The sequence below is a fragment of the Motacilla alba genome, chromosome 1, assembly GCF_015832195.1.
Source record: "Motacilla alba alba isolate MOTALB_02 chromosome 1, Motacilla_alba_V1.0_pri, whole genome shotgun sequence".
NCBI lineage: Eukaryota > Metazoa > Chordata > Aves > Passeriformes > Motacillidae > Motacilla > Motacilla alba.
In genome coordinates, this window is record NC_052016.1 from 83,391,037 (window position 1) to 83,409,311 (window position 18,275).

Here is an 18,275-nt window from a genome sequence, read left to right on the forward strand (position 1 = left end):
CTCGCTGCTGTCATTTCTTCCACACTAAATAAAAAGCTTAAACTTAGAGGAGCTGGAAATGGAAACAGGAAGGCAGGGCACGCTGCGCCAGGAGCGACGCTGTCGGTCCGAGGCCGGCAGGGCAATTTCCAGGTGCTGCAAAAGCCGCGGGGCGCTCGGAGCCCGCGGGCAGCAGCATCCGCCCGCCACCTCCCGGGAGGGCGAGGAAAAGGAGGAAAACGGTTCTGCCGAAACCCGGGATCGAACCAGGGACCTTTAGATCTTCAGTCTAACGCTCTCCCAACTGAGCTATTTCGGCCGCCATGGTACGTGGTGTGTGATGAGATAGTACTAATCCGTTCTTCCACACCCGGTTCTAAAAATAATTGTTACTAGCCCTGCGGCTCTAGATGCCACAAACGAGTCAATGACGGGTCCCCCCAAACAAAATTATGCCGTAAGCCAAAGACAAATCAGCAGTAACACAAAATTGTGCGTATACAAAGATCTATGTGCAACACACACGTCAGAATGAAGGTGTTTTGGCAGTGGCTCCCTGGATTATTGGGGGAGGTGACAGGAACTAGAACATTATGTGGAACTCAGAAGCATTAAGTTGGCAGCATTTTACCTTCAGTTTTCAAGGATTTTATTTTACAGCCTGCAAAATGTGTGCGCGGACATGATGATGTCACAAAAAGACATGAACAGGAAGGGCACCTGCACCTTCTTGCGCCCATGGTGTTCCACTGGAAAAGCTCCCTGAGTCCACATAAATCACAAATCCTGACTAAGTAGTGTAAGAAGAAAAAACAGTTTACATTCACGTTGTTGATTAGGCATTGATTTCAACAAGCAACTGGTAGCACGGGCCTGTGGCTACAGGGAAAAGGCAGAGGATGCATCAGAGTGCCCACGTTGGTGCCTGTGGTGGGCACTGACATCTCAAATTTGTGGTAACTTGCACAGCCCATGGTCTAGGAAAAGCCTCCTGTGAGGGCATCTCCTACTCACACTTCCTGCACACTGTGAGGGGAGAGAGGCTGCTTTGCAAAATTGTCCACTGCTGCTCTCTCCTGTTCATAAAAACACCAAGACTCTCTTCCATAGTACTAGAGGAATTTAACAAACCCCTCCTTTTTCAAGTGGGGAAGAAGCAGCCTCAGCGCAAGCCAGCCATGTAAATATTTGGCAACATAAATCACCCTGTTTCCTTTTATTTTCAGAGTGTATTTTTCCTCACATTGTCTCACATTCGTGGGTTCTTCAGGAGCTGATATGTTTTCAGGACTCAAATACCCGTTTTCAGAAGTACAAAGGCTGAGGACTGAGCCAGCAGTTTAGTGACTGAAACCAAAAACTCTTCACAAAAAAAATTCAGTTAGGGAGAGGTTAAAGAAATCCACCCACACTTGTGCTTAAGAGGTGTGTGAACGACATACTGATACAAAATCTCATCTTCTCATGATTTTCCATTGCCACTGGCAATGATTGTTTTGCTGAGAAATGATGAATATAATCCCTTAACAAGAATGTCTCCTACTGATGCAGCTAACACAATCTGTGATCTCTGGGGCAGATAAACTCCAAATGTGTCACGGCATGCACAGAAGTCAAAACACTATTGACTTAAGAGTTTTCATGAATTACCACAACAATCAGAGGTACTATGGAGCAATGGGCTATTCTGATTCTTATTTTTAGAAATCTGTGTTTTGCCAGGTGAAATGGAAATAACAATGGGAATAAAAAAAACTAAAGGTAATGCAAAACAAAATTAAATAAAAGAGAAGGACAATTCAGTCTCAGACATAGCATATTTAATAAAATCGTCAGCTTTTCCCCTAACAGAATTTGGTGAGGGGGTTTGTATTAAAAGTTCCTCCTTCTGTAGAAAGATATTTGCATTTTGTGCCTGTCTAATGAGTGTGAGAACATAGTTTCAGCAAAATGGAGCATTCTGAGTCAAAAAAAAAACATAAACCAACAAAAAAAACCCCATATTTTTCACCCACAGTCTTTCTCCTACATCTAAGAAAGTACAGGGTGGACAAACCAAAGGTATTTTCTAGTCCATTATCTTAGGACAGTATAAACCAGCCTAAACCACAGTTGACACCACTTAATGCAAGCAGCACACAAATTTAAGCAAGTGCTGAGGTCAGACCGGAGAAAGCCTTGGAGAAAGTAAGAGTTCTCTTTGTTGCACAACGTGGAGCTGATACACACACACCACAAATGCCCCACAGGCCACAGCTGGCAGGGTAAGCTGTGGCTGCCCCACTCCTGGCAGTGCTCAAAGCCAGGTTGGATGGGGCTCTGTGTCCCTGCACATGGGAGGGGGCTTGAACTAGGTGATCTTTAAGGTCCTTTCCCAGCTGAAGCACTCTCAGTCTGTGAGTGCAGACGGTCCTGTCTCAGCTGCCCACTTCAGTGTCTTCCAAATCCTTTCACTTGCTGCTGGCAAGGGATGCACTGAATAGCAGCTGTAGTACACCAAGACAGTGAGGTAGCAATGTTGGTTTTCCCCAATGCACAAGGGATTTTAGGAGTTGCTTCCCAAAGATCTGATTCAATTCAGAACAGTAATCACAAAAAGAGATGCAAACCATCCAAGTTGCTGATAGAACCTGAATCCAAACCTTTGCCAAAGTCCAGCCCTTCTCCCTCAGAAAGTTTTAGCAGTTAAGTGACATACACGTTTACTCCATTTATTTTCCTACTGGTGTGGCCTCACTTTGCTCTGTGACACAAACCTTGAAAGAGTAGACTGAAAGGTTACAGTGTTCACAGTATTTTACATCACTACCTCTGCCTTCTCCAGAAATGCTTCCCAGTAAAATCAGTGAGAAACAAAACCTGAAAGCATCACACTTCTCCAGACTGACAGTTCACTAGTTGATCCTTTGTCCTTTTCTTCCTACAGAAGCCAGAAGGCTAATGGCAAAATAAGCTGTTTTCTATAACAGAAAATACTTTTCCCTGTGAAAGAAATGTTCCTGCCAGATCACTCAGCTGCTAAGAAAATCTGTTGTACATCAAAGTAGCTCAAAGCAAAAGCCTCCTACATTTCTTAAATATATACATTTCAATATTTTAAAATGTGTGTTTATTTATACATATATACAAGTAGTAACACAAAGACAAAAATCTCAAACACTTGGATGAATTAAATCTTCAAAAACATTTAAATAAACTAGAACAGCTTTCACTTAAAAATTAATAGATCCTATTGAAAACCCACCCCAGGTAATATCACTTCTTTCGACAGTCATATAAATATCAATGTTTGCATTTTCAGCATCTATACATTAAGAACAACTTTCAAAAGTTCTGTTCAATAAATCAATCACCCCCTACTGCTTTCTTCTGTGTATTTCTGATAACACTGTCTTTAGCGTTCCAAAGACATTGTACCTATTTTCAAAGGTTTAAAATATTTTTAAATTAAGGTTTATGCATGTTTAAAATAGTAAATTGTAGTTATCTGTAATCTCTACTCTTAAAAACACAACACAGCCAGTATTCCAGTATAAAGAGATGTGAAAGACACATACTCTCATGCAACCCACTCAAAGCAGCTGTCACAGCAATCACAAATACAGCTAAGACAGATCTTCCCAGCACTTCAGCTATTTCTGGTACTGACTTTAACAAAATACAGAACCGTAAGATGGATATCGTAAGGAAGGATGCACATTGTAAGGAAGTCATATATCAAGAAAAGTACAAAAATTAAGGAAATCTTTGAATATAGTCAGCAATGTGCGTTTGACAACGACATTTCAGTGATTCATCCAGAGAAGCACAGCTGGTAAGCCAAGTATGCGACAGATTATTACATAGGAAATCCCGTAACTTCTATCTGTCCCAAATGGAGGCTTTTACTGCCAAATCAAGCATCAGTAACTGCCACACAATTCTAGTATTGTTATCCCACTGTGCCACAGAAAACTCACCTTCAATAACAGGCTGCCAGACTTTAAAACCCATACCTGGCACTGCAGTAAGCCTAGAAACTTCCTGGTTAGCCTTCTTTTAGAGTGATTCTTGCCAACCACAAGTGGCACTTTATCAACAGCACCATGCACCACAAGAGGTGTGATGAAGTTGGGAACACTTGTGTTTCAAAAGCTAACTCTCAGTTTCTGAAACCCTTTAGAAGTCACAGCTTTTTCTGAGTACACCACAGCATCCCAGTCCTGTGCAACTTGCAGCTCTGCCCAAGGGTCACAGAGGATCAGGGACTGGGCCAACTACAGAAGCTGAAGTGACAAAACCAAGAACTGTGCTCCTTTTTATGTTTGCCAGATCACCTCAAAGAAAAAAATGAAGGTAATTTTTTTCAGGATAGAGAAAGAGCTAAGAAATATTTTTTAAAAAAACACACCATCTACTTTTTCAGCACGTTCTTCTTAATTAAGAGAAACCAGTTACACCATAATATTTATTATTAAATCAACTTTGAACAAGATTCATTCACATATTTCTAGAATTACAGAGGTTTTTTCCAAATTTTACATTAAAACTCAAATACTGTTTTATCTTTAAAATGTTTATTACAGAAAAAATGCTGATATACTGTATTGATAAAGGTCTGCCAACCCACAATTCATAGAAAAAGAAGAGTTTTAAAAAATTTTCTCCATAAGTAGCCTTCATATCACAGGAAATAGGATCATTGGAATGTTAACTGTGTTCCTGTATTTCAAGTTTGTTACAATTACAGCTAAGAAAAAGGAGTTAACATATAATAGACAGTAATTCAGTAAAAGGAGTAAAAAGTTTAAGGAAATACTTCTGGAAATCTCAGTGAGAACACCTGCTACTTCTTGACATCATTTCCCCCCTTGCTCCCCTTAAAAGGGGCATTTAAAGTTATAGTGTAGGTAAGTTTAATCAGTCAACTACAAAAGCTAGAAGTGCACCAGCAGAGAAATGGACAGCACCAAACAGGTGCTGTGTCCAGCTTTTGTCAATCAATTTAGAGTCTCAAAAAATATATAATTTCTCCCCTTGATTAAAAATAAAACCCAACTCTTTGATGTGAAAAAAATTATACATATTACACTGTAAAAAAAAAACTAACACAGATTAATAATTCCAGAACTAAAACAAATTTAACTCCAAGTCTCAAAAGCTGCAATCACAGTTAATTATTCTTAATAAGGCAGATTTTTACTTCAGTACACTAATTTATAACATTATAAATATTCTTCACTCCATACAGTCTTTTAAAATCAATACCTAGTGAGAATAGAGTATTGCACCAAAAGCTGAAACCAAGAGGTTCAACTTATAAAGTGCTGATACCATTCCTAAGTTGTGCCATACTGAGGCTCTTTACTCATCATGGTTCATGTCTCTTGAATACATTAAGAGTCCAGTGTGGCCATTTGATTGCAGGCTTTGAAGAAAAGATCATATGAGGTAGAAAAAACTCCTTCAGGTTCCGTGCCACGCTATGGACCACTGAGCTGGGCAAATGGGTCTGTCACAGGAAAGGGCTCCAAAGCTTTCTCCGAGTTTTTCCAGTTGTGGAAATTTTCTCTGTACCATTCAACTGATATGGGAAGAATGTTGATGAGTCAAGCTGACCAGAGATAACAGGGAAATCCAAATATTCCACAGATATATGACTAACAACATGCTAATTGTTCTTCATGGACGATTTTAGCTCATTATATTACAAAAAATCTAGTTTAAACTTTCTAAGTTCTTTATGCAAGACTTATTCTAGCACTAAGAATGATTATCTTTTTTTTTTATGTCATGCAAATTCACTACTTAGAAAGCAGCCAATTTTACGTAAAATTCAAGAGTTACATTCAATCTCTTCAGCTTCTCATTAACTAAGCTATACACCCATTGCCCCCTTTTCCCTCTCCCTCCTCCCATCACTCCTAAATCAGTGTAAAAGTCATCAGTCTTACTTGTTTTCGTTATTCCTTCTTTCCAAGGCACTTTGGGTCTCCAGCCTAAGTTGTGCATTTTTTCTGAACTCATTGGATATCTGAGGTCATTTGTAGGCCTGATGAAGTACAAAATGCATGGAAAACAATCTGATTATACTGCTTCCTTAATTAGACATGCAGTACCACACACTGTCTTCCAAGGAATATTAGATACGCTTCAATTTTGAAAATTCCTATCAACATAAGCAGGATGCCTTGCCTTCAAAAATACATGGCAGCTGAGTGCAGCTACAACAACACAATTCAGTTTGTCCAGTCAACTACTTGAAATTGATTAGAATAAATATTAATTAGTATTTTACTGGCACAAAAATGAACACAAAAATCACTGCCAACGCATTTGTGCAAATCAGTTCATTTGCAACACAGAGCCAGTGTTTTCTAATATTAGCATTTACATTTTTTATCCTGGAAACCCAGAAATTTACACATACTTCAGATTTAAAACACATAGGCTTCCAAAGGGGCGTCATTACAGTGGCTCATTAGCTACATGAACTTTGTCATACTGAATGCGCAGAATCCCAAGCTGCAAGATTCAACACAGAAAGATGTATCTGATATTTAAGCATGGCAGAAATTTTCACTTCCACAGTCTGGCAGATAGGTAGCCTAGTCTAGCATCTTGCACACCTGGCACTGGCATATTGAATAGTCAAGGTACATGTGCAGGCACAAACCGAGCACTTATCACTGTTACTGTAACATGCTAATCTCAAGCAGAAGCAGAATTAATTTTTCCGTAGCAAGTAACCCCCATGACCTTTAAGTCACTCATTATAGAATTATATAGTCATAAATTAGGTATATTAATCTTTTATACGACTTTAACACATATTCCTATGTGGTTAATTTTCCCAAGCCCATCTATGTTTAAACATTAGCAGACAGGGCCCAATCCACACAAAGAAACATCTCAAACTGAATTACACTGAGAACTCCTAAACACTCACATCATGTGAGCCAAAGGCAATTTGTTCAAAGTCCTGTAATACATTGAGATAGAATTCTGAAGAACATTTCCTTTCAAAAACAAAAGCTAGCACATTTTTAAAGACACTTCAGTTGCCATGATAACAATCTAAATGTGATCAGAAAGTGAGAATTCTAAAGGCCATAATACTTAACTGCTATCAGCAGACTCATCATTTCTAATCACTCTGGAGAGAGTGGTATCTAAAGTAAGCAGAGATTCATTGTTGCTGCAGAAAAGAAATGGATATAAAAGAGCAGAGCCAAACCAAGCCTGAAATTAAGGACAGAAACACACAGCAAAAGCATATCTATAAAAGCTATACCCATTTTTCCACTGCCCTAACTTTAGTACCTTAGAGCTTTACATCTACTTTTGAGATAGCAGCTTCAGCTTAAGATAGAAATCTATAGTTAACCACACTCCACAGGCACGTATTTCTGCCTACTTACTACAAAGTACATCCAAGTCTCAATGAGTCACATTAATGCCAAAATACTAAAGCTAGGCAAGAGGCGATGGGATTCATCTCACTCAATGATGCTGAATAAAAAGTACACTGAATAAACTGTCCAAGCTACCATGAAGGAAAGATCTAGTTGCTCTGTAAAACTTTTCCTCTTCCCAGAGCAGACTTCAGTAATGGCAAGTATGAAGAATGTTTGAAGACAGAGATTAGCATTACATGCTCCCCTTCAAGACATTCATTCTGACCTACAGATCCAAATAAATAATAAATGAAAGTCCTGCTCTCTATACAGAACCCTGATCATAGATATCAAATCCACTAGGAAAAAAAAAGGAAGCAAAACAGCTCTAACTCCCTCAAAAAAAGTGCTCCCTCAAAAGTGTTCCCTCCTTTAGAGCAGAAACACTTCCAGAAAAAACTGTTTGGTTAAGAGCCTCAGAAAACCTGAAGGACAAAACTATCCTGCATGTGCAGCACATCCTGCACGTCCTCCGCATTTCTCACCTGTCTTTGACATAATCCATCCAGTGCTCCATTTCAGACTCTGAACTGGTCTTCTTTATCTGTCAAGAAGAAAAACAAGTATCACTCCCATACATCTTGGGCTATCTAAACATATATTTAAAAACCATTTTTTTTCTTAAAAAACTTAAATCTTACTTAAAACCCCCACCAAAAAAAAATATAAACCACAAACAGAAATGGTCTTTTGTATACTGAGTCTTCACCAAAATTATCAAAATTATCTTGAACATCTCCAACCTATCTCCTTCATCCAGAGCACTGCCTGAACATCCATAATCAAACTGTTAGATTTTAATAGTGCCACATTCTCAGACCAAAACTAAAACAGTCAGCATGGAAAAAAAATGGTAATTAATCATGATGGCAGTCAGGATGTGTCCCCAGTCAGGATAACTGATACAGCAGCCCAGCACAGGTTAGCCCATACTGCAAACTAACACAGAAGTTTGCCACAGAAAGGGTAGCATATCATTCTGCTGCAAGGATCTTCCAACACCCACCACAAGTCTAAGCTCTTTCAGAGCTACAGAAGGTCTGTGTAGTTATTCATATGTGCAATGAAAACCAGTAAAGAAAAGCATCAGAACTCTTTACTCACTAAATGGATTAGCTCCTTAGCAAGCTGGGCAATGGACATCTCAAAGTTAGTTCCAATGTTATAAATTTCACCTGGTTTCCCCTCCTTCAAGACAGTAAGGAATGCTTCTACCACATCAGTTGCATAAAGGAAATTCCTTCTCTGAAGTCCAGAACCATGAATACAGCTTAAGACAAGAAAAAGACAAAAAAGTTTTTTAGTCCTCAAATAGACGCATTCAATTTACTGGACTGTGTTTTTAGCAGTTTTGCTGTTAGATGGGTGCCTAAAGGTACCTTAAGTAGCTGACATGCAAATAATCCTTTACTTTAAGGAAATCCTGCTATTAAAATAAGTGATTCAGATCATTGTTATGTAATTATCATTTTACAAACTAGCACATATTTATAACTGCAATTACATTTTTATAGCAGAAATACTACCAAAAAATTTGAGTTACCTACCATTTTCTGTTCTGTTGTAACAAAGATATAAACTTTGGAATAACCTAAGGAATTGAACAACAACAAAAAAAAAATTACTCCACTATTTTAGAAGCTGCTATTCTACAAAGAATAAGGATCTTTAACAGTTATAAAGCATTAAGCATTTTATTAAGATCCTTTAAATACTTCTAAGTTTTATTAAATATATAATGAAAGAATGTATCAAGCCCAGAAAATGCAAGGCTTTTGGTTTGTAAGAATAGATGCCTTCACTGTATTGTAAGCCTTATCTTTCTGGCTGGTACAAATGTAACAGTTTTTCAAAAATGAAAGAAGTTTCCATTACTTCTGCACACGGCAGTGAATCACAATCTAACTAGAAATAATATTACCAACAGTTCAGAACAAGGTTTAAACATCCAACAAACTGCAGTAATTCTAGAAACAAAGAGTTGTTAAAGTAGTTAAATTTGGAAGAGAATCAAAAGAGAATTTTAAGATAATGCAGATCAACACAGATTAAGTGACAGTGTTCTTGCTGCACAAAGATTTACATTATGCTCATCTAAAAGCTTAGATCCACGCATAATGCCCCAGATACTTCAGAACAGGTACCCCTGCTATTAAAGGCCTTAAACTGAAGCCATTAGAAAACTACTCAAATTACTTAACTTCCTGCTCTAAAGACAGGAGCAGAATACTAGATAAAACTAAAGGTTCATGTAGCCTTGTGCTGTGTTTTTAGCATACCTACAATTTGGTATATGAAGAAGAATATAAGTCAAAAGCTAGCAAATACATCCCCTAATATACCCCCAACAATCATGCAACCTGTAGCAAGACACAGATCAATGAAAAATGTACTCTAAAAGCCATTGCTTATCCCCCTGCAATAGTGCAGGCAAAAATAAATGTATTTGTGGAAGAAAACCCACAAAAAGTAAAAAGCAATTTAAATTAAAAAACACCTCCACAGAACAGTAAAATATAGCTACATTTTCCACCAGTTCCAAACTCCAAAGAGTACATGTGATGATTACTTTCATTTCAACAGGGTATTTCCAGTCACTAACCAAGCAGATTCAGGTATTGACTTAAAAAAACAACTCCTTCTCGCAGGTAACTGTTTTAAACAGTTACCCTGCAAGGTCTGTATGAACACATGCAAAGACAAGTCACTTTACACTACTTCTCACCTTATATATGAATGTTAGAGCTCCACCTTACTTATTTTCTGTGCAGGTTGGAACATCCCCTTCTATACCCTTCTATAGACTTTGTATTCTCAGTTTACTTTTTGAAATGTTTCCCTTAGTTATTGAACACTCACAATTATAGAACATGACATGAGTTAATGTTATTTGTAGGGGAACTCTGTCAAAATATCCTTTGAAAATAGAAAAATCATGAAACAAAGTTGCTGTCATAAAATTCATTTAAACTACGAGTGTCTAATAGAAGTTTTATCAACAGCCAAAAAATATGTGTTCAGGGTAAGACACGTTAGTGCAAGCTCAAAATATATAATCACATTAATTGCAAGAGTGCTTTTTTCAAAGCACTCTTTCACACACTTTTGAATCCCATGCACATGAGAAAAAAGTAACATCACTGCAACCCTGAATTCTCATATACTGAAGTTCAGAGTAAAGCACAGTTTAACTTACTTTTTCTGGATACTGATGTGGTCCATAAACATTACTGCTCCGTGTGATGACAACTGGGAACTGGAGAGCATTAAACACACACGTGATTACATAAGAAAGCATATACCAGTAAAAATCTGTAACTTCCTGCTGATCAATAAACAAACCAACATATGCACAGTGCTTACACAAAAATCTGCAAGCCCTTACAAACGTTACTGAATTAAGCTCTCTGTATTTCTGTCCAAGAGGGAAAGGCCTCCAGCCTTCTCAGCCTGTCAGGAGCACCACAAGTGACAAATGTTTGAAATCTCTCTAGCTCTGGAAGCACCAAAGGACATTGTATATGTGTATCTGGTTGACTGAAGACTGGCTTTCTCCTACTTATTCCAGTATGTTTCACAGGTCATTACCATCATGTTCTTGTTGACTTTATAGCAAGAACATCATATATCAAGAACAGAAGTCTAAAGTATCCAAAATATTAAATGTGTTTGCTTAAACAAATCTGACTAGCAGGGCTTTTTCTTGGTTTGTTTGTTTTGGTTTTTTTTTTTTTTTTGCTTTAACCATAAGCCTAGTCTTGATACAATTTGAATTACACATATTCTACTTCTGTGTAATACTTCTGCACTTCATGCAAGCTTAGCACTGGTTTTTAAATTCCTAATGTTCTCTTTGACCATTTTATCAAAGCACAGTTTTAGATATTACAGTTCAGATTTGAAAAATAAAACTTAAAAACATCTGATCTGTCCCCACTGTCTTGCAGTGCATCTTCATAACTTACTGATGGAGATTCTCTAACACATGCAAACTACAAGACTAACAATAAGGAAAGAGATGGCACTGTGTAAATTGCTACTGATTTTTCTTTTATACTCTTACATACAAAATACAGACACTTAATTACAGGCTTCAGAGTTTTTGAAGCTTCCATGGACTTACTTGGTACCTTTCCCAGTAAGACTGAACAAAACACTCTGCAGCTGCTTTAGAGGAGGCATAGGGATTTGTCGGACGTTTTGGTGAGGATTCATCAAATTCCTAAAATTAAAAGAAAAATTTGCATTATTTAATTTCTTTTGCCCAGATAAGCCTTAAAGTTACAAAAGAAATAAAAATCCATAAATATCCAAGCACATCAGTTTAACAAAGTCTCCTTACAACAGAAGGCCATAACAAAAGACAGCCCATTTACTGAACATAGGAGGCAGACAGAGTACCAGCAGTAATATTTTTATACTTGCAACAGAGTTACCTCACAGCAGCACCTCCTCAGCAGGACCTCAGCAGGTCCTCCTTTTTATCTTTATTTAATAATCACTGTTGCTACAGAGAGGCATAATATTTTTTGGGCTCATATTGCCTCAGAGAGCAATTGGGCCACCACTAGCAAATTCACCTTTCAGTCCTAAATAAAATGGGCCTTTTCTTAAATTTTTGTTTAACTTTATTTCTGTAAAAAATGTATAATTGCAACCCAAAAATTTCCAAAGCAAGGCTTCAACAATTCTGACCAGTTCCAGAACAGGTATCTTCCAGACTATCCTGACACTTTAATCTACTTCTCACTTGAAGCGAAAAAAAACAAAACAAAAAGAAGGAGGGATACTACCCAAGGTGTGATTGTTACCAATCACCGTAACATGATTAAAGCACTCACTGTTCTTGTCCGACCTTTGCCTCTCAAAAAAAACTCTACAAGAACTTCTAGTGGGATTCACAAAGAGAAGAAAAAACAGATTAAAGTTCTCTTTTCAAGGCCCAGAGACAGAAAAAATTCACTGGAAGGTATCGGCCAAGCATCTACACAAAAGACAACATCATCTTTGAGTATCATAAAAGTTTACAGATGGAAGTTGAAGGAACTGATAAAGACACTGAGATAATAAGAAAGTGCCTAGAATTCTTCTGAAGTACATTAATATTTCTGGGAACTATGGCAAAAGCATCCTTGACTTTATATACGCCTTTAAAAAGATGAACATGCATAATTTGCCTTTTTACTGAGCTAAATTACATTTCCTGAATTAAGGTCAGGTATAAATTCTCAAAAATCAAAGATGTGCACATAACAACAAGAAACATCTGAATATTTATTACAGTAATAGAGGAATTGTTTTCCATTTGAACTGTCACTACCTACAGTTCTGTTAATATTTGAGCTAGAATATAAAGCAGTTCCTCACCTGTTAAGCTGTGCACATTACTGAAGCCTCATGAATGTTGCAGACAAAACCTGTACAATACACTCCTTTGGTACTATCTCTGAGTAGTGACACCATTAATGACTCAAATCTCACAATAAACATTCAATATAGAACAAGCTATTAAAAAAAAAAAAGGACAATTTTGATACTCAGCTTTCTAGAAGCTACCACTGCTTACTTAAAGTCAAACACAGAGGCCAAGGAAAGTGGGACTCAACTTCCACTATTAAAAGCAGGTAAACTCGAAAAATCCTCATGCATTTTCAAACTCACCTCATCAGTGCTACCTCCATATACTTCATCTGTACTAACATAGACAAACTTCTCCACATTGGCTTCATGCGCAGCAGCAACCAGCACATTGGTGCCATAAACATTCACATAGGTGAATTCCAGGGCATGCCAAAACGAAAGATCTACATTAAAAAATGAAGACAATTCTGATTAAATTTAGGCAAGACAGGGCTACAGGTTCTACTTGAAGGCTGCAATACAGACCTGTCAGAAAGCAAGGTCGTTATTAAATGAAGGCATCTTCTATACATACTTGAAGACAAAAATCATTGTTCTCAACAAGAGGCTAGAATCATGAGCAAAAGCTTGTTGGTTATGGATTTTTTAAATCTAAAACAGAATTGGCTAAGTACAGTAAGGAAAGTGTCATTCAAAGACAGTTGCAAGATGCAGTAATATAGACCCATGACTAATAACTCATCAGCAGATGTTTTCATTCTTACAACTGTTCCCCTGATCTAATGACTTTGAGCCTACCAAATGTGACAATTTCGAGAAGTATTTTCCTGGAGAATTCTTTGAGGATTTCTTCTCATGATGGATGGAGTATGGTGGGGATTGCTCTTACTAACAGTGATACTGAAAAGCAGCCATCTGAAACAGACACTTTATAACCACTTTTTAGCACAGAGAAAAGGTTCCAATGGGACTTATGCCTAATTCTTCAGCTTTCACACTGTTTTTTCATGTGACATTGGAGCCAATTAAGTAAAAACTTCAGACTATGTACAAAGCCCCTCTCCACTGTCTTTTTGACTCCCTCAGTACACTATCAGCTACATGTGAGTCTAGATAGAATTTAAAAATGCAGTGCAGCTGCATTTACAAAAGGGTACAAAAAGGTATGTTACCATTTACGTGCAATGAAAACAAGACAACAGTTAGATGAAGAACTTTTTAAATCAAGGCTGTGAATCCCTCTGAGTTAAAAAGGCCACCAGACGCTCAGTCATGTGATTTGTAGAGACAAACTGGATCCTTGGTTTATATGAAGGGAAAAGACTAAAGATATACTGGCACATATTTCAAGCAGGTACAGACATGGAAAACAATACCAAACCATGCAGCAACGCTCACCTACATGTGTTTGGGCCGCAAAATGAAGGACTATGTCTATTTTCTCAGTTTCAAAGAGCTGCTTTATAAAATCAGGTTCACAAATATCTCCCTAAACAGGAAAGAAAGAAAAAAAAAAGCAAATTATTTTTGATAGAAAATAGTCAGCTTCCCTTTATACCAAGTGTCATATATGAAACCATTACAAAGGGAACACAGGATATAAACAGTACTATCTACTGAGTCCTGGGCCACTTATCAATGCCATGTCTAAAATAAGACCATACATAAAATTTCACCCATTTTTGAAATAATCCTAAATGAAACTTATTTCAGAATTTGTATTACTATTAACATTAGAAATAGTCATGTGTCCAAAAATACACACAACAAAAGTGGAGCTTCAACACTGAGGCTGAAATTCCAAGTTCCCACAGCAAATATGAGTCCCCAGTCTGGCAAGCTGGCAGGGACATCTAGTGGTACTGCAAAAAGAGAAGCAGATTCCCACTAGGAGGGATTAGATTATGTCTTGCAATGGCTTTGCTGCTTGCTGTTTATTCCGGTGATTAATTTTTTGATTGACTTTATTTTTTTTAAAGAGACATTATTTTGAACTAAATGGCTAGATACTGATTTTTTTAAACTGAAATTCAAGCTTAGTACATCTATGCTGAACAGCAACAGAAACTGTGATTGAAACAGATCTTTCACACAGTCCCTGAGTCAAATTTTCTAAACTTACTGTTCTACTTTCCAAAACAGGCTTCCTTTCTACAGTACCACTAGAGAATACATCCTTCTTGCTGTCATCTAAGGTCAGGACCAACGTTACAGTTCTAATTATATGGGTTGCACATTAGAAATTATCGTTTCCAGCACATTTTTCCTGTCAAGTGTAAACTGCTTGGATGTTAAGCTGTGATCAACTGTCCCTAAAAACCAAAACCAGAAACAGACAAATAACCCAAACCACAAAAAAAAAAAAAAAAAACAACCACACAGTGAAAAACTGGAATTTATACTGATGTAAGTTTTGTGACAAGAGATTCCTACTCTTGTTCAAAAGCAGTACAGCCAGATCATTCCTAGTTACTGCTCCCCTGCTACACATAGGGATCTGCCTGTTTAAAGAATATCTTGTAGAACTCCAAGCTCTCCCCAGCAATTTAATGTTAATATCTCCTCAGGCAACAAGGCTTTTATACTGCATTCATACATTTCATATTGCACACTGGAAACAATCAAAGACCTTAGGAAAATACCCAAAAAGCCACTTCAGTCATGCTGAAACTGCAGACACGTGCATGTCTACATACAGGCTGTCCCTTTCCTCTCGTGCAACTTTTATCCCAAAAGCTCAGATACAATCCCCTACTGAAATAAAGAGGTGGTTCACAAAAACATAAACAGCCATGGGGGTCACCAACAGGTCAGGGCAAGTTCAGCCTCAAGCCTCACCTGAATCTAAGAAAAAAGGCAAGTTTACATCTACTACCCTGAGAAAGGTGCTGTTTCAGCAAACTGAACTACACACATTTCTCAGATGTCCTGCAACCTTGGGCAGACCCCAAGACAGAGAGATGAGCATCAGCACTGCCTTTTGTACACAGGAGGAACCTCAGCATACAAGGCCAGCAAGCACAAATATTGACCTGAACAATAAATCAAAATCCATCTCCTGTCTGAAGACAAACCTGTGGAAGCAGTAACACCAAAAATCTGTAAAAAGTCATGTTTTGTGGAAGGGAAGGTTCTATCACCTGGATAAACTTGTAGTTTTCCTTCCCAGAGACACTTTCAAGATTCTTCAAGCTTGCACAGTAGTCGAGCTAAAAGAAATACCATACAACATCAGTAAGTGGGCTTCACGGAAGCAAAAAGGCTACTCAAACCCAACCTAACCACTGGAAAGTCTGAGAATAAAGTAAAAATTTATTAAAAAAAAAAAAAACCTACTTTGCAAGCAGATGTGAACTTTAAAAGCACTAATCTTCAAAAGATACCCCAACTGCAAAAATTCTTAAACAGACATTTAGAGCTTGAAGTTTTGTTCCTTTTCTGAGCACTAGTTGACTTTTTATGTGCACAGGAACAAATAGAAAATCAAACAAAAATTAGTAACTGACAATAAGCCATTTAAATTTCAACATATTATAGATTACATTATAAATCACTTAAAACAATTGACCATATCAAGAAAGAAAACAAGGTATTACCTTATCCAGATTTATAATCAGATAGTTTGGATAGTTTTTCACAAGAGAGACGACTACATGTGAAGCACTGCAGGACAGAAGAAAAATATCTTTTACAATTACATACTGGACTGTAAGGTAATGAAGAGATGACAAATTCCAAATGAATTCAGCAATATCAAAAGTTTTGGGGGAAGAAGGGGATATATTCAAGACAGATAAAAGACAAATTCAAAGATATTTTAACATGTCAATATTATTCTAGTAGATTTTCTATACATTATCCTAATGTTTTCTATATACAAGTGTGTATGGTTAAGAAACCAAAAATCAAAACAAAAGTGCATCCTATAATGAAAGAAATCAGCACTGCCCACAGAAACATAAAAAAACCAAAAAAAAAACCTGTTATAGGCCATATTGAGTTGCCATTGTAAAATACTTTTGCACTCTAAAGCTCACATATTAGATAACAGAGAGAACCAAACAGTCAACACTCCTGACCCACGACACTGACTGCCATCACTCACGTCTCTGACACTGCTGCTAGGTGTAAGTGACAACCAGAGAATCAGGTGGCAGTGCCCCTTTGGCACGACCTTGTGCACGTGAAGCTCATTCTGAGTGTTCAGGTTCGTTCAGGGTTAGTCACACACAGAAATTTAACCCCCTCACAGCTTCCACACACTGAGGGGCTCAATCTTAAGATGGGCCATTATCCTGACTCAAACTGAGCCCACAGCACTGGGGGTTGATACGGGGAAATAGCAGCTGGCTCGAAGCCTTGCCACCTTCAACCCAGTGAATCCATTAGGCTGGAAAAAACCTGAGATCATCGAGTCCAACTTACGACCAAGGACAAGGGTTAACCCCTTGTTAACCAGACCATGGCATTAAGCCCCATGTCCAGTCGTTTCCTAAACACCTGCAGGGACAGTGACTCCTGACCTCCCTGGGCAGCCCATTCCAATATCCAATCATCTTTCCTATGAATAAATTCTTTCTAGCGTCCACCCTAAGCCTCCGCAGGCACAGCTTAGACTCTGTCCTCTCGTCCTGTCTTTGCTGCCTGGGAGATGAGGCTGAACCCCACCTGGCTACACCCCACTTTCAGGGACTGGAAGAGAGCGAGAAGATTGTTTTGCCTGAGGCTCCAAGCAAAACAACTCCAGCTCCCTCAGCCGCTCCTCATAAGGTTTGTGCTCCAGGGCTTTCACCAGCTCCGCTGCCTTCCTCCGGACAGCCCCGTTCCGGCTGAGGCCGAGCACCCACTGCAGCGCCGGGGGTCCCTCCTTCACCTCCTCGCCGGCCGCGGGCGAAGGACAGCGGGGGCAGGCTCCAGCTCGCTCCCCAGCGCTCCCCACCTCAGAACCCAGGCAAGGGCGAGCCACCAGCAGCCCCTGAGTGAGCGCGGCCCGAGCCAGCGGCGCCCAGGACCGGCCCGGGATGGACGAAAGGGCGGCAGCACCGCGGGATCCCCGCCCGCCACGTCTCCCCCGTGCCCCCGGAAGGAGGCCGGCGGCCCGCTCCGGCCCGGCGGGGCGCACTCACATGAAGCCGGCGCCGCCCGTCACCAGCACCCGCTTCTCGAACGCCGCGGGGCCCGCCCGCCCCGACATCGTCCGCGCTTTACGGCACCGGGCCCCTCACTCCCTTTCCCCCACGGCTGCGCGGGAGCGGCACGGGCCCGTGGGTTTCGCGGGCAGAGTCGCAGCGCCTGCAAGAGGCTTATTGAAAGATCGCCTTCCTCGCTCCCCGCGCGGCCCCACGAGGGGAGCTGTCACCGTCTCGGAGGCCACCGACAGCGGAGCGGGCGCGGCGTGTGAAAAGGGCCAACGTTTCACCTCCGCATTCAGCGGCAACCGGTGGCCGTCTCTTTTACGACTCTGGCTCTCTCAACTTACGGCCGGACCCGGCAACGGGA

General features: G+C 39.3%; 1 protein-coding gene and 1 non-coding gene across 4 annotated transcripts; both read right to left on the reverse strand.

The window, feature by feature from the left end:
• Nucleotides 1-225: 225 nt before the first annotated feature.
• Nucleotides 226-298, reverse strand: TRNAF-GAA. Its single transcript has one exon. It is a non-coding gene; the product is annotated as a tRNA-Phe (tRNA).
• Nucleotides 299-2,976: 2,678 nt separating this feature from the next.
• On the reverse strand, nt 2,977-18,245 carry TGDS (TDP-glucose 4,6-dehydratase). 3 transcript variants are annotated; one of them, XM_038136264.1, is made up of 12 exons: nt 17,460-17,892; nt 16,373-16,439; nt 15,851-15,985; nt 14,175-14,265; nt 13,077-13,219; nt 11,539-11,637; nt 10,612-10,671; nt 8,963-9,006; nt 8,520-8,685; nt 7,901-7,959; nt 5,913-6,010; nt 2,977-5,542 (listed from the first exon to the last, which is right to left on the reverse strand). In XM_038136264.1, exons 3-12 carry the CDS (start codon nt 15,887-15,889, stop codon nt 5,442-5,444), a joined length of 900 nt encoding a protein of 299 aa, XP_037992192.1. In that variant the 5' UTR covers nt 15,890-15,985; nt 16,373-16,439; nt 17,460-17,892; the 3' UTR covers nt 2,977-5,441. The 3 variants fall into 3 exon arrangements, with proteins under 3 accessions (XP_037992192.1, XP_037992177.1, XP_037992186.1); XM_038136249.1 differs by lacking the exon at nt 17,460-17,892 and adding an exon at nt 17,903-18,245 and having other exon boundaries at nt 2,978-5,542; XM_038136258.1 differs by lacking the exon at nt 17,460-17,892 and adding an exon at nt 17,903-18,245 and having other exon boundaries at nt 2,981-5,542; nt 15,917-15,985.
• Between the last annotated feature and the right edge of the window lie 30 nt (nt 18,246-18,275).